The sequence below is a fragment of the Pelophylax lessonae genome (genome assembly GCF_965119305.1).
Source record: "Pelophylax lessonae genome assembly, chromosome: 9".
Classification (NCBI taxonomy): domain Eukaryota; kingdom Metazoa; phylum Chordata; class Amphibia; order Anura; family Ranidae; genus Pelophylax; species Pelophylax lessonae.
In genome coordinates this window covers 170,475,396-170,491,121 of record NC_138776.1, presented here as the reverse complement: position 1 = coordinate 170,491,121, position 15,726 = coordinate 170,475,396, and the positions used below count along the sequence as shown (strand labels likewise).

The following is a 15,726-nucleotide window of genomic DNA, read 5'->3' as shown; positions in this document are numbered from 1 at the left end:
GCTGTCACTGCTGAAGCAAGATCCTTATGGTCAACAGTTTCCGGAATACCCCTGATTCGAATGTTATTGCGGCGGTTCCTGTTCTCAATGTCATTATGCTGGTACATTATTTGTTGGATCATGACAGTATGGGAGTTCAATGTTTCTTCATGGGATTGTAAGGCATTGCAAAGGCCATCTGTGGTATTCTCAACGTCCTCAATGCAGACCCCCAAGTCCTTCTTGAGCTCATTGATCTCCTGCCTATAGGTCTTTTCTATGTGCTTCACACAGTGTTCAAAGTCAGTCTTGGTGGGCAGAGATCTGATATAGGTGTGGAGGGATTACATTTGTGTTTCCAGGTCCCAGACATCTCCTGAACAAAGAGAGGCTTGTGGGAGGCTATGGCTATCTTGTGAGTCGCTCATATTTTCCTGGGAGGGGGAGAAGCCACAGGAGCTCACCTGTAAATCAGCTGCTCAGTCAGACCGAGCTGGGGAAGATTGTGCCCACACCATCTAGGAGATCTGCTTGCTGTGTAGTGCAGCCAAAAAGTGAGTAAAAATGTGTCCCAGATCGCCATTTGAGTGTCCCATTCTGGACTTTTTAGGGTACTGGGGCTTTGGTTACCCATCTGTGAAGTTGTAAAGAGGTCTGTGGGCTGCAATGTCCTGCAGGAGTTTCAGGGACTGGGAGCTGTGTTGAGACACGTCTCACTGCTCCCTGCGTCAAGACATGCCCCCTAATTAGCTAGAGGTGAACTAGCATAGTTTATGTTGGCTGTTTCTTAGTTATGTTAATTATATTTCTGTATACAATTTCCTTTGCATACAATAATATAATTAGGCATGCCTGACCAGGTGTGGTATATAACTTCTGTGTGAGTTTTCAATAAACATTTCCATTTCTCAAGCTGTTTGTCGGCTAGTCTTGTATGGTTGTTTCTCAAATCCGGTCCTCAGGGCACACTAACAGGCCAGATTTTAAGTATTACCTTGGGGAGATGCATACTAGAATACTGCAATCACTGAGCAGCAAATGACATCACCTGTGATGTATTGCAGTTTTATTGCAAACCTGGCCTGTTAGCGTGTCCTGAGGACTGGAGTTGAGAAACCCTGGTCTATCATAATATCTGGTTTCTATGTCTGGACAGGAGGAAGCTGTATACTAACAGAAGCACCAAAGCTTGATGCTGGGACAGTTCAGTCACAAAGACTATAGGACTTTAGGACCCTCTCCCCTGTTCTCTGTTGCAGAGAATGCTGGGAACAGTACTAACTGATAAGAGTGCAGTACAGGAAGAAAACACAGGAAGTTATCAGCTCATTAAACAGACCATAAGGAAGAAAATAAGAGAAGATCGTTGTTTGGGTTTTGAGATTTTTTAACCAGTGCAAGCACACATTTCCCAAGAACTTGTATTTTGTCTTATAACCTGTTAATATGGTTCAGTATTAAGGGTGTCTTTAGCTTAATACCTTTCCTGTTTGACATTTCTCACTTTTTTTCATTTTCTTCCATTTTTTTACGCTGACCAACAAAACGTCTTAATTACTTCCTTCTTTCTATATTTTTCCTGAACAGCCCCACTAAGCTCTTCATTTTCAATGGTTTTGTTTTCTGATTTCAGCTCTGAAAAGGTTAACTTCAAATGTCTGTTAATAAAGCACTGGACGATTTGTTTATAATTTAAAATGTATATTTTCCTTTGAGTTTCTGTTGGAGACATTTATTTTATACACAAGTGTGTATACACCTTGTAGATATTATATACAGTGTCTTGCGAAAGTATTTTGCCCTCTTGAACTTTGCGACCTTTTGCCACATTTCAGGCTTCAAACATAAAGATATAAAACTGTAATTTTTTGTGAAGAATCAACAACAAGTGGGACACAATCATGAAGTGGAACGAAATTTATTGGATATTTCAAACTTTGTTAACAAATAAAAAACTGAAAAATTGGGCGTGCAAAATTATTCAGCCTCTTTACTTTCAGTGCAGCAAACTCTCTCCAGAAGTTCAGTGAGGATCTCTGAATGATCCATTGTTGACCTAAATGACTAATGATGATAAATTGAATCCACCTGTGTGTAATCAAGTCTCCGTATAAATGCACCTGCACTGTGATAGTCTCAGAGGTCCGTTTAAAGCGCAGCGAGCATCATGAAGAACAAGGAACACACCAGGCAGGTCCGAGATACTGTTGTGGAGAAGTTTAAAGCCGGATTTGGATACAAAAAGATTTCCCAAGCTTTAAACATCCCAAGGAGCACTGTGCAAGCGATAATATTGAAATGGAAGGAGTATCAGACCACTGCAAATCTACGAAGACTTGGCCGTCCCTCTAAACTTTCAGCTCATACAAGGAGAAGACTGATCAGCGATGTAGCCAAGAGGCCCATGATCACTCTGGATGAACTGCAGAGATCTACAGCTGAGGTGCGAGACTCTGTCCATAGGACAACAATCAGTCGTATACTGCACAAATCTGGCCTTTATGGAAGAGTGGCAAGAAGAAAGCCATTTCTTAAAGATATCCATAAAAAGTGTTGTTTAAAGTTTGCCACAAGCCACCTGGGAGACACACCAAACATGTGGAAGAAGGTGCTCTGGTCAGATGAAACCAAAATCAAACTTTTTGGCAACAATGCAAAACTTTGTTTGGCGTAAAAGCAACACAGCTCATCACCCTGAACACACCATCCCCACTGTCAAACATGGTGGTGGCAGCATCATGGTTTGGGCCTGCTTTTCTTCAGCAGAGACAGGGAAGATAGTTAAAATTGATGGGTAGATGGATGGAGCCAAATACAGGACCATTCTGGAAGAAAACCTGATGGAGTCTGCAAAAAACCTGAGACTGGGACGGAGATTTGTCTTCCAACAAGACAATGATCTAAAACATAATGCAAAATCTACAATGGAATGGTTCACAAATAAACATATCCAGGTGTTAGAATGGCCAAGTCAAAGTCCAGACCTGAATCCAATCGAGAATCTGTGGAAAGAGCTTAAAACTGCTGTTCACAAACGCTCTCCATCCAACCTCACTGAGCTCGAGCTGTTTTGCAAGGAGGAATGGGCAAAGATTTCAGTCTCTCGATGTGCAAAACTGATAGAGACATACCCCAAGCGACTTACAGCTGTAATCACAGCAAAAGGTGGCACTTCAAAGTATTAACTTAAGGGGGCTGAATAATTTTGCATGCCCAATTTTTCAGTTTTTTATTTGTTAAAAAAGTTTGAAATATCCAATAAATTTAGTTCCTCTTCATGATTGTGTCCCACTTGTTGTTGATTCTTCACAAAAAATTACAGTTTTATATCTTTATGTTTGAAGCCTGAAATGTGGCAAAAGGTCGCAAAGTTCAAGGGGGCCGAATACTTTCGCAAGGCACTGTATATTGTGTTGCTTTTTTTTATAAATTTTTTATGTCGTATTGTGTATGTTTAATGACAAATAAAAATACCTGAGTGAAATTACTGCTTCAGTGTACATCCATTTAGAAAAAAAAAAAAAAAACGTTTACACTCCAATACTGACTCAATTTTCTTCTCTCATCAATGAATACCTTGTAGTACCATAATCTTTGAAAATTGAATTTTACTTAAAAAAAATACTGCAATCATTGAAAACATGCATGTGGCAAACTCAAATGACCTGTTTTCCAAAACATTTACTGAATTGCAAACAAACACTAGCAAATAAAATACAGTAATAAACAAGCTGCATGGGCTGTGTTTTGCTAATTTTATCTGAAATTGTTTACAACTTCCAAATCAGCATTTATGATGGTCAGTTCACATAATTGTCAGGTTGAACAGAAAGAAATGGTTTATTAGTATAACCATGCCTGTAGCTCTTTGGCTGGCTATAGATGAGTAATGAAAAATAGGTTCAGTTGGCAAGTTGCGATTTTTCAATCCACAAGCTGCCCCATGAAGGCAAACGTTTGTCCCGCAGATCAGAAATTCTACAAAATATATTACTAGACATTTTAGGGGCTCTTTTGTAACTGTAATCAATTAGTTGTACAGAAATATACATAATGTTTTTTTAAAGCATTTATTGTGGTTGGGCAAGAAATCAAATGATGAAGGTGTTTTACACCACAAAAGATTATCATTTATATGAAAACTCAAAACCATTACAGGCAAGGGTTTCACTAATGGGATCTAAGAAGAGAAGCAGGACAATGCAGAACCTCTTCCTCACGATCCCTCTCTGATGTATCATACTCATTTCCCTGGTGTGGGCCTCTCAATATGATGGCCACTCCTTTAGATTCCGTATCACTTCTCCACCCCAAAGTATTTCCTCATGTTTTATCTATCGATACTGATATCATCCAAATCACCATTGATGGAGTACAAACCTAAATCAGGTGAACTTTTTGATCTTTGTGAAGTCTACCCATTCTCTCAAAATATTTTTTTAATAGGTTTTACAGCTAGCTACTGTATGATACCTCTGAAATATACAGCACTATGGAAAATGTCTCCTCCAGAACATATATGTCAGAGGAGGGTTTGCCCTCCAAGGCTGGCCATACATGGGTCGAATTTAATCTAAGAATATTGGTTCGAATTTTGCACCATTAGTGGGCTGCAGCAATGCCTGATTTATGTGCAGTCATTGAATCTAAGTGATTGGGCATGTTGGAAGTTTTTTGGAAAACAACCGATTTTTTAATCAATGATGGGAGAATTGTGTGAGAAATTTAATCGAAAAAGCACATGAGTGCAAGAAAAGAAAATTCCGGGAAAGAAAGGAAGATTCCCAGCCACTAAAATTCTTTTCTGTAGAAATATGAGGTGAAATTGAAGGCTTGGTTGGTTGAATTTCTAAATTAATGGTGGCACCATTGAATCACAAAACACACACAATTTCTGATTTTTGAAAGAAAATTCTTTCAACATTGGACCCATGTTTTGCAAGCCTAAGATTTGGCAAATTTAAATGACTCTTACAGTTGTGGAATGATTGGAACATGGAGGGAACTGCTGCTTTTAATACTGCCATTATTCTCTATCTTCATCACCACCTTGGACACTTGTATTTTCAGTAGAGGGGACACTTGATTGGCAATTCTACTGTACCCCTGCCTAAAATTCATTTTTTTGTGTCATAGAGAGTAACACAGCTCTAACAAGCATACCCCCTTGGCCAAAAAAAAGCCCTAATTTTTTCCAACAACAATTAAACTTGTAAATTAAGTTTTGATACAGTGTGTCAGCTCCTGGACCTAATAAAGCAGGTTTATTTTATTGGCAGGCCTTCTTTAAAGTTATTTTAAAGAAAACAATTTTATAAAAAAATAAACATGTCATACTTACCTGCTCTGCGCAGTAGTTTTGCACAGAGCATCCCCGAGCCTCCTTTTCTCGGGTCCCTCGCCAGCACTTTGGGCCCCTCTTTTCCTTTTTTGAAGTAATCCACTACAATATTTAAAAAATGTAAAAAAAAAAATCAATATAAAGTGAAAAAAAAAAGCAATTCAGAAACACAGCCCCACATTTTCTGAACTATCTCCCATCCGTGTATCCACAATTATTCTTGAAATATTTGGTATGTAATTGTTAGAAATCTGAAATAGTGCTGGGACGGTATGTGAGCTCTTAATTAGGAAACACATATAAAGGAACTAGGCAGTGTTGGAGTTAACCACTCCAAGTGGTAGACTTGTGGACTCGACCTGGTTGACCTCTGGACTCTGCAGGCCTGGAGGCCACTCTGATAAAACTCAATACACAGGCAGCATATGGTTTGTTCAGAATGACCTGATATTGGTTTATTGCTTACAGATTATATAGAAAACATTTACCATTAGAATACATTATAACAGTGGGTTACTCCCATGGCGTCTCATGGACCTCTCCCCAAGGACATTATCTGCGTATATATGACATCTGGTCATCTTGCCCCAGACTGCTGGAGAGCACACATGCACGTCATTTCGGGAAAGTAACATTATTTACAATAAAAGACGGGACTCTTATCCTGTGAGAATTAGCGTGGGCAAATGTCTTATGCAGAATATAAAACATTCTATCACAGCAGTATTATAAAATGGCTTCTAGTAACTAAGATGGCTGAACTGTTGTTCACACCGCCTTCAGGCAGGTATTATCTCACAATAGACTACAGCCACAAGCATTGTTCAGTGACTGGACAGTGTGTAAGTAGGTTGGTTATGTCTCAGTATATGTAAAAGGGAGAGGCAAAATGGGTTCCATCTGGAAATAGACAAAGGGAGTATTGATGGAAACAATTACAAATTATTGCATCTATCTACATGGGTGATGCATTTCAAGAGAACTGGAGACATAGCTGCAGGGGGAAAACCAATGCATATAGGCTGCACATCCTTCCACAACACAGGAGAATGGGCAGACAGCAGAAAATGGAGAAGAAAATACATACAGCCAGGGGGAAGGGAAAGAAGGCAAAAATAAAAAAGATTGGTAGAGGTGACCTCTTCCCACTATGCTACTGAATCACACATGGTGAATAATCAACATATTTCTGCCCACTATCACAATATATGTTATGTATTTTTATTGTTTTAATTATTGACAGATTTTTCTTTAAAAATCAATGTCAATGTTATCCCTGTCCTTGTCAAGCAAACAAGGGCAAGGATCACAAAACAAAGGTTATAAAAATAATGATAGCCTGCAAAGGGGGAACCAGTTGGAGTTTTGAGGTAGTCTTGTTTGGTGGGAGACTCATTTTAATCACCCTTGGTCCCTGTTCTCCTTATCCCCATAAGGCTGTCTCTGCCCCATTCAAGCAAGTTTGGCTAGGAATGGCAAGACATAAACGTGATCATATCCATGGACAGCTGGGTGTCAAGTATGTACCATTGGATGGAGGTGGCATACTCTGTTGCACATGTCATGTCAGAGGAGGACATTCTGTGCAGTGAAGGGGGATCTGTGACCAAGGAAAATTGTACTTAGATCACAGAGGAAGAAACACCAAATGCAAATCTCATTGGTAAAATCAATGCAGTACAATTAAGATACCGTTAACTAAGAGAAGACAAATAATTTTGGGTTAAATGGGAATACAACAGGGGGTTGTGGGTACACCTGGGATGAGGGTGTAAGGTTTTTTGAGTGCATAGTGATTTTAAATTGCAATGTTTTTCAATGGATACAGGGAAGTACAATGAAAAGGAGCTATCACTTGAGCGGACTGTCAGCAACAGTTGCAAGTTATAATTAACCACTTACCGTATACAAACGTACCCGTACGTCGGGTAACTTTGCGGGGTTATACCGGAATGATGCCTCTAGCTAGAGGCATCATCCTGGTACCGTGGTTTGAAGCCGACTGGTCGGCTTTCTGTCGGTAACGACCGATGCGGCTCGGGAGCCCCCCCTCCTGCCGCCTTCTGTGGCTTTGCTCGGGGCTCCCGTCCCTCCGGGAGCCCGAACGCCCAGCCGGCACGTTCACCGGCTGGATGGAGTCCTGATGAATGCCAGAAACGGCATCGATCGGGTCTCCGATGACGTAACCCGGAGGCGGCGTCCATGACGTCACTTCCGGGTTACTGTGGTGCAAAAGGCGGCAAATTTGAAAAACGGCTGTATGCAAAAATGCTGTCTTCAGAGTTTTGCATACATGGAAGTGTAGTGGAGGGGTCTAGGGTCTTTTAGACCCTCGATCCCTCCATAAAGTGTACCTGTCACTATATATTGGTGTCACAAGGGATGTTTACATTGCTTGTGACAGCAATAAAAGTGATCAGATTTTTTTTAAAAAAAACCTGTAATAAAGTAAAAAAAAAATAAAAAATAAATAGGAAAAAAAAAAAATTTAGCCGCCCCCTTCACTGTTAGCTCGCGCAAAAAAAAAAACGTATACGCAAGTCAAGCCGCGAATTAAATCGCTGCTAAAACCACACATGTGAGGTATCGCCGAGATCGCCAGAGCATGGGCAATAATTAAAAAAAAAAAAGCTACACTCTAACTCTAAACTGGTAACCGTTAAATAAATTTAAAACGTCGCCGATTGAGATCTCTATTGACCGTAGTTTGTCGCCATCCCACGGGGGGGGCGCAATTTTAAACCGTAACATTTTGGGTATCTATTTACTCGGCGTAACATCATCCTTCACAATATACAAAAAAAATGGGCTAACTTTACTGTTTAGTATTTTTTAAATGCAGTGAAATGTGATTTTTCAAATTTTTTCCCAAAAAAATGGCGTTTTAAAGACCGCTGCGCAAATACCGCGTGACAAAAAAATTTGCAATGACCGACATTTTATTCTCCAGAGTCTTTGCTAAAAAAATATATGTAATGTTTGGGGGTTCTAAGTAGTTTTCTAGGAAAAAATACTGGTTTTAAAAATAAAATAAATAAGGGAAAATATAGGAAAAGCTATTATTATGTACAAATAAAGACAATGGGTAAAACCATGCCGTTTCCCATACACAAATGTTGCAAGATACACAGCACTTTTTTAAAGTGGCATTAAACTCAAAAACCAAAAATGTAATATATTGCAGCTTACCAATCATTAGATGTGGAGGCTACATCAGTTTACTTTTCTTTGACTTTTTCTGCTCTGTTTTCACCTGGTGATCTGGCCATTAACACACCTCCTGTATTGTTGACACACAACTCTGGAGGAATGAGAAGCGGAGGCACAAGATACAGCAGCAATGTCAGTCTGGGGGAGAGAGTGTTAATGTATTAGCAGGTTTAAAATCATTAACACATTTAAGCCAACCTCCAGCTCACACTGTATAATTAGTTACAGCAAAACGTTTTTTCCTTTTGGTATAAGGGTTTTGCATGAATAAATAAAAGCTGATCAATGTATGATTCAATATGTTTTTTATTGAGTTTTCACACAAAATTAAAACAGAATAGACACAAAAATGCATGTAATGAAGAGCGTGGTTCATAATAGTGAACATAACATTTGACACTAAACAATTTCAACCTGTACTCAAATGTGTACAGAAACAGTCTTAATAGAGCTCTATATACAGTAGCTGACAATTAGCCGATGAATAATACACAATTTTATCCCCAGTTTATAATTCTAGACTGGAATACCGTGGGCTCATATTGTCTCAAACTCATAGAAACCAACTTGCGTGAACCTGGCAGGTGGGACATACTATGTAGAGAAATAATAAAAATAAAGAGAAAAAGTAAAAAAGAAAAGAGAGATAACAATATGCACCAGAGACGCTCAGTCAATCTTTGGTTGGATATCAGTCAGACATCAATTAAGGAAACAATATTAGTCTATACACTCACATATACTGAAGGACCCATGCTAACCATCTAGTCAAAGGATTTCAAGGCATGGGAGTTGCAGACAATAGTTCTTTCATATTGATACTGGGTTTTTACTCGATTAATTACTTCAGATACATTTGGAGCTAAGGTAGTTTTCTAGTTTGCTGTTAATGTTAATCGAGAAGCTATCAGAATATGAAATACTTTGGTTCTGTACTGGAGAGGGAATTTATTTATATCCAGGTTAAGGATTGCTAGGTGTTGGCGAAGTTCTGGTAAGAACTCCCGTTACTTTTGAGTACAAATACCCCTTTCCAGAAACTTGTAAAGCACTTACATTCCCATAAAATATGGTCTAATGTGCCAGTATGACCGCATTGCCCACAGCAAAGATTTAGATACATTTTGGACAGCCTAAGTGGGGGTTAATTACCCCTTATACAAAGTTTTAGGAGCCGTATCCCAGTGGCCAGTGCAGCAGAACAGTAGGAAGTTGCACCTTGTGGAATTATGCCACGTTACTAAAGATAATTGTTTACCCAGGTCTTGCTCCCAGCTGTGTATAAAGAAGGGTTTTGTTGCTTCTTTAGGGTATTGGAAGATGTGGTAAAACCATGAGATGCCTCCTTTTGTATGGAATTTAGTGGTCAAATAATTCCATAATACTGCATCTAATTTAATAGAGGAGGAGGAATGTCTCTTATGAAATGACAGAAGTTAGATCATTTGGTAAGTACGTGTCAAGTTTGAGTCCTGGAGGAGCTCAGTTACTGACTTATATCCTTGTTGCACCCACTGGTTAACCTGTAGTGATGGGATGAAAAATGAATATACTGTAAGGGGAGTGGGTATAGTAACAGTGGGACTAGTGGTAGGAATAGAATGGATAAGATTACTCTATGCTACTATCGACTCTTGAATAGAAGTGAGATCAGGAACTTGGATTGGACAATCCAAGGTTTTGGCTAGTAGTAACGATTGGAGATCTTGATTGCCTATCTCAGCCTTCTCAATTTTGTACCCATAGCTTTTCTGATTTTGGGACAAACCAAGCTTTTAGTTGATTCAGAATAGCAGCTCTGTGGTATGTCTGCAGTACTGGAAGGCCCACTCCTCCCACTGATTTGTGTTTGATTAGGGTGATATAAGGTGTTCTGTCTTTTTTACACTGCCAAATGTAGTGTCGCCAGGTACTTTCTAAGCTCTTGAAGAGGGTAGGAAGTAGAGGAATAGGGATTGTCTGGACAAAGTATAAGAGTTCAGGTATGATTAGCATTTTGAATGCTGCCATCCAGCCTAGCCAAGATAATTCGAAAGCAGCTATATTGGCCAATACCTCTACCAAGGAAGGAGCCAGATCAGTCAGTGTAAGGATTACATCATCGGCGAATAGGCCTATTTTATGAGAATAGTTAGCTTTATTTCTACCAGAGATAGATTGATTTGAGCGAATGCAAGCAGCAAGGGGTTCCATAAAATAATGTAAAAATAATGGGGTTGGTGGGCATCCTTGTCAGGTACAATTTGTAATACTAAAGGGGCCCGAAAGGACATTGGAGTTAAAAACACGTGCAGGTGGTAAGTGTATAAGGGCCATAATGGCAGAATTCATAAAGCCTTCCAAACCAAACTTATGTAACACTGCCCTTAGGGAATCCCGATGCACTCTGTCAAACGCTTTTTCTGCATCTAACATTAATAAGATAAAGGGCATTTTATGTTTTTCCACTATCTTAAGAAGGTTGAACATCCTGTGGGTGCCATCGGGGGTCTGCCTGCCCTTAACAAAGCCAACTTGGTCTGCTTTATCAAGGGAGGGTGTTACATCCGCTAGTCCATTGGCTAGAATTTTGGCATAGACCTTTAGATTGGTGTTTAGTAAAGAAATTGGTCTAAAATGTTTTGGGTTATCTGGCTCCCCTCTGCCTGATCCCTACTCAGGCACTTCTCTGAACACCTCCAGGTTGCTATATTGCAATACATTTTACAGAAAATTATATATTATTGTCAAAAAATAAAAGGATTACAGTGCTGTACAGAGAAGGAAAGCTAATTCTTCATCAACATTACATTACATTACAATATGGCTTGTGTCGCAATTGTATATTATTTTTTTGCAATTGCTATTTATTCCCACAACAGTTGTATTCTTGCCTTACGGTTATCATGGCTCAAGCTGAAAGATCTTTTTACTGTAAACACCTGCTTTTTAGACTGAAATATTTCCAGGTATCGGTATGTGATATTTCTGTCCTCTGTTCTAAGATACATATTTGCTTCAGGTAACTTGTTTCTGCGCCATTGTTGTTTTACACTTGCAATATGCAAAACCAACCTTTCTTTATGTAAAAGAAAATCATACAAGAAAAGGGCAAGTTATTAAAAATAAATCCTAAAAATATAAATCTATATAGATTATTAACTCCTCAGCCTAATATAGCTCTTTTTTTTCTGAATAATAATAATAGGTTTGAATAAGCTTGAATGAGTTTGGCGGCAAAGTGATTTGTCATCTCATAGGACTAAAACTGCAAGAGCTTGTATTTTATTTTTTTTTACAGAGCTTTTAATTTTTTTTACAAATAGTGCCACTTTTTACTTTACTTTCCGTACTCTACTTTTTTGCGTTATTTTTCTGTTTCTTTTGTATTTTATGTTTTAAGCTAATCAACATTTTAAAAAGATCTTTAAGTGATATGAACTTTTTTACTAGCTGCACCTCAGTACCGTACCAGAACAGGCAACTTTGAATAAACCCCCATACACTATATCCTCTGATGCATTTTGAGGTCTCTTACTCTTCTACAATGCAACTATATTCAATAAATAATATTGCTGCGCTAAGTGAATAACTGTTACCCACTATCGCTTAAAATTGTGACAAGTAATATGCAAATATGGTGATGATCATAAATTAATATGAATCAAACAAAACCAAGATAATAAATATCCCAATAAAAATAAAGTGACTTAATATTGTTTGTGAAAAAAAGTCCCAATACACAGTGCAATAAATGTTAACCAATATCGCTTAGAACTGTGATACGTGATATACAAATAAGGTGATGATCATAAATTAATATGAGTCAAACAAAGCCAAAATAATGAATATCCCAATAAAAATAAAGTGACTTAATATTGTATGTGAAAAAGTCCCAATACACAGTGCAATCTCAGTGACAGATAAATAAAACAATCTTCATCTGTGCAAAAACGTGCTGCATGCTTCACTCCAGGTGCTCCAGTGACAAATAGTGAGATTAGCAGCTCACCTCAGACAGAGACTCAAATGAGTCAAAATGGGCACAAAGGCTAACATCCACGGTCGCCTGGTGATCCCCTCTGCCTTCACCTCCAACCAATCCCTCAGGTCTCAAGCACGTGGTGGATGAAAAACATACAAAAGGAGATCTAGTGCTCTCTGTATTTGTAAAGGGGCTATTTATTGATATACATAAGAATTGCACTTACATTGTTTGGCACTTCAGCCGTGCCAGCTCACATAAGCCTTCCAATATTATTTATTGATTACTGTGGGTGTTTTGTGTTTTGTGCTTTGTGATCATCACTTTTAATTTGAGGATTGCGCTGATTAATTCACCTTAATGCAACTATATTGGCCAAAGAATACTTTGCATTACGTGTCCTATGTTTTCCCTCTTTCTTTTTTTATTTTCTTCCCTCCAGGTCTACAATTCATCTTTAATAGTTTGTACTACCTATCAAAAAGTGTGCTGTATTTTATTTTCACTACTTTAATATTAATATTAGAATGCGTGCTGCTGACTATTTGTATCTTATCTTCTGAATAGTTTAACAAAATCATTTACATAAACAGCAGTAATTATATGATTTAATCTCAAAATATACAGTATCCCCAATGTTGCAACTCTGTAACTGACATTTTTTAGTAGCATATTTGTTCCATCAATAGTTTCCTAATAGGCTTCTAATACGTTTAATGATTTGTAAAACTCTGTTAAGATACATAGGCAGAAAAAATATTGTTTCAAAGCCAATGTTTGCTGCACTATTCTTGTTCTTTTGGATATAAAAAGTGCCCATAAATTAATTTTATTTTAAAGTAAATAAAAATGCCAAGCCACAGATCATCAACTTTTTGCAGGCAATTACATTACTCAAGAATGCTGTCTCTAATTTTGCTCTTTGTAAATCTTGTTTCTTCAGGGTCGCATAACAGGATTAACTGGGATTATGGAGTTTAGGGAGGATGGCTCCAATCCACATGTACAATTTGAAATTCTTGGAACAAGCTACAGTGAGACGTTTGGCAAAGATGTGCGGCGGGTAAATACTATTATTTGTTTATTTTAGGAAAAAGTGGGTTTTAACGTTAATTCAAGTAGTGTTTCTGTTAACTTGAATAGTTAATCATAGTTATGAGAAGTAGCAGAACAAAAGGCCAAAGGGACTTTTTTTTTTGATTGAAAAAAATTTAAATATGTTAACCAGTGTCAGGATTAAATTAAATCTACTATACACTGCAGGAAAAAAAGAAGTGAAAACTAAGCCATGAAATACATACTGAGCACAATTTATTTTCCCAAAGCTTCTGTTTCTTCCAGATTTAGCTTAGAGATTTTAGATCTCCCACCTTGTTGGCAATAATCTGATGTTCCCCACCATTTTCATGAGCGGTGCTTCCTGAAGCTTGTGCCAATTAGATTTCTTTAAAACAATGTCTTTTACATTGTAATTGTATACGAGAGAAACAGGAAAGAGCATGCAATAAGTGTGTTGGACATGATCTGTAGGGGGAGCTTCACAGATCACCAGATTGGGTGAAAAATATTGAGGTGGACTGGTCTATGGCCGTACCTGGATCAAAAATTGCCTACATTCCCTGTACACATTTCAAGGATTACTATTACATTTTCACTACTGTGTGCCTTTAAAGTTAGCATCTCTCTAATGTAGACTTAATGAACAAAATATCTGAAAATAAAATGCATAAAGAGAAGCCCATGTTAAAACAATAAGTAGATCCAGAGATTTAGACTCCTACATTTTATGCAGAGATCTGAATACCGGAATTGTTGCTGTAAAAGTTTGAGCTTGTCCCAGCTTCCATCACCTGCTGGGCTTCGCTATTGTTCCCTTAGCATGATTGGTGGCTTCAAGGATCTATAAAGAGCTTCAGTGTAAGATGTGAGTTGGGCCATGGAAGATATCAACCTATAGTTTCATCTGCCTATATTTTTTAAAGCTATGAATCATTTTGATATATTGCGTTTGTTTAGTTTAACCTCCGCTAATGCATTTTGTTTATTATATTTTTTGTTTACATTGAACAGTTTTGTAATTGGTTTCCTTTAAAGAAAATCACAGGGGAAATGAAGCTGCATAATATTTATAAAATAATTTTTAATTTAAATTAAATATTATTTGCAACTTTTTTCACTTAGGAGAACTGATGACCATAGAATAATTCACAAAACAAGCTTTTAAACAAATTCTTTTTTTTTGTATCATTTTATCAAACTGTTTTTATTGCTCCTTCCTCATGGGTCTAATCCAGTTATTTGCTAAACTTATAATAAAGGTAGAAAGGTATAGTAAGGGTTTCTAAGGTAGCCTCCAGGAACGCCTGGCATTCATTTACCTTTTAATATAAGGATTTTGAGAGCATTGAATATTTATGGGACGGTAGCACCTTACAGCAATAAAAATACACAAATGTTAACAGTATCCATATTAGTATTATTTACCATAAAATGTTTTATATTTACCATTGAGAGAAGGTAATTTAACTTTAATTTCATTTGCCCTGTTCAATACATACTGGATATTGTTTTTTTCAGATTATAGATATACTCATAAAGTTAAAAAAAAATGCTTACAATGGCAGAATTATAAAAGCAATAACTACCTTTATCAATATGTAAAGGTTTAATATATTTTCAGTTTCCCATTTTCCTATCTTCCACCTTGTTTTACAGCAGAAACATTAGAAAGATGTTCTCAACCATGTACAGACATTGAGATATTTATACATAAAAGGGGATATGGACCAGGGAACAAAGTGAAGTTTGAAGTGTTATAGTAATTGGTGATAGTGAATGAACACAATCCGCAATTCACAAATGTTTTATATTTGAATATTTGCATGCATATCCTGTCTGAACTCTGGGGACTTATCTAATTCAGAAATACGTGTACTTATGATTTCTGAATTTTAGGATTCTCTGCAGAGAAAACTGAAGACATATCTAAATCTTAATAGGCTGAATTGTCAGGTTTAAGAATATATGGGCACATCACTAGTGATGAACAAGATTGCCACTAGTAACATATCTGCAGTTTTGATAGTCAATGAAGAACATACAGTATATCCGGAGAGTATTCACAGCGCTTCACTTTTTCCACATTTTGTAATAGCCTTATTCCAAAATGGATTAAATTGCTTATTTTCCTCAAAATTATACAAACAATATGCCATAATGACAACATAAAAGA

The 15,726-nt window shown here is 37.5% G+C and overlaps 1 protein-coding gene across 3 annotated transcripts in view; it reads left to right on the top strand.

Annotated features, from left to right (window-relative positions):
* Nucleotides 1–15,726, top strand: part of GRID1 (glutamate ionotropic receptor delta type subunit 1) — a 1,530,549-nt gene that overhangs the window by 1,182,149 nt on the left and 332,674 nt on the right. For all 3 annotated transcript variants that reach the window (XM_082268262.1, XM_082268263.1, XM_082268264.1), the window contains exon 8: nt 13,438–13,557. In XM_082268262.1, coding sequence (XP_082124388.1) covers nt 13,438–13,557 — 120 coding nt within the window. The remainder of the gene's footprint in view (nt 1–13,437; nt 13,558–15,726) is intronic.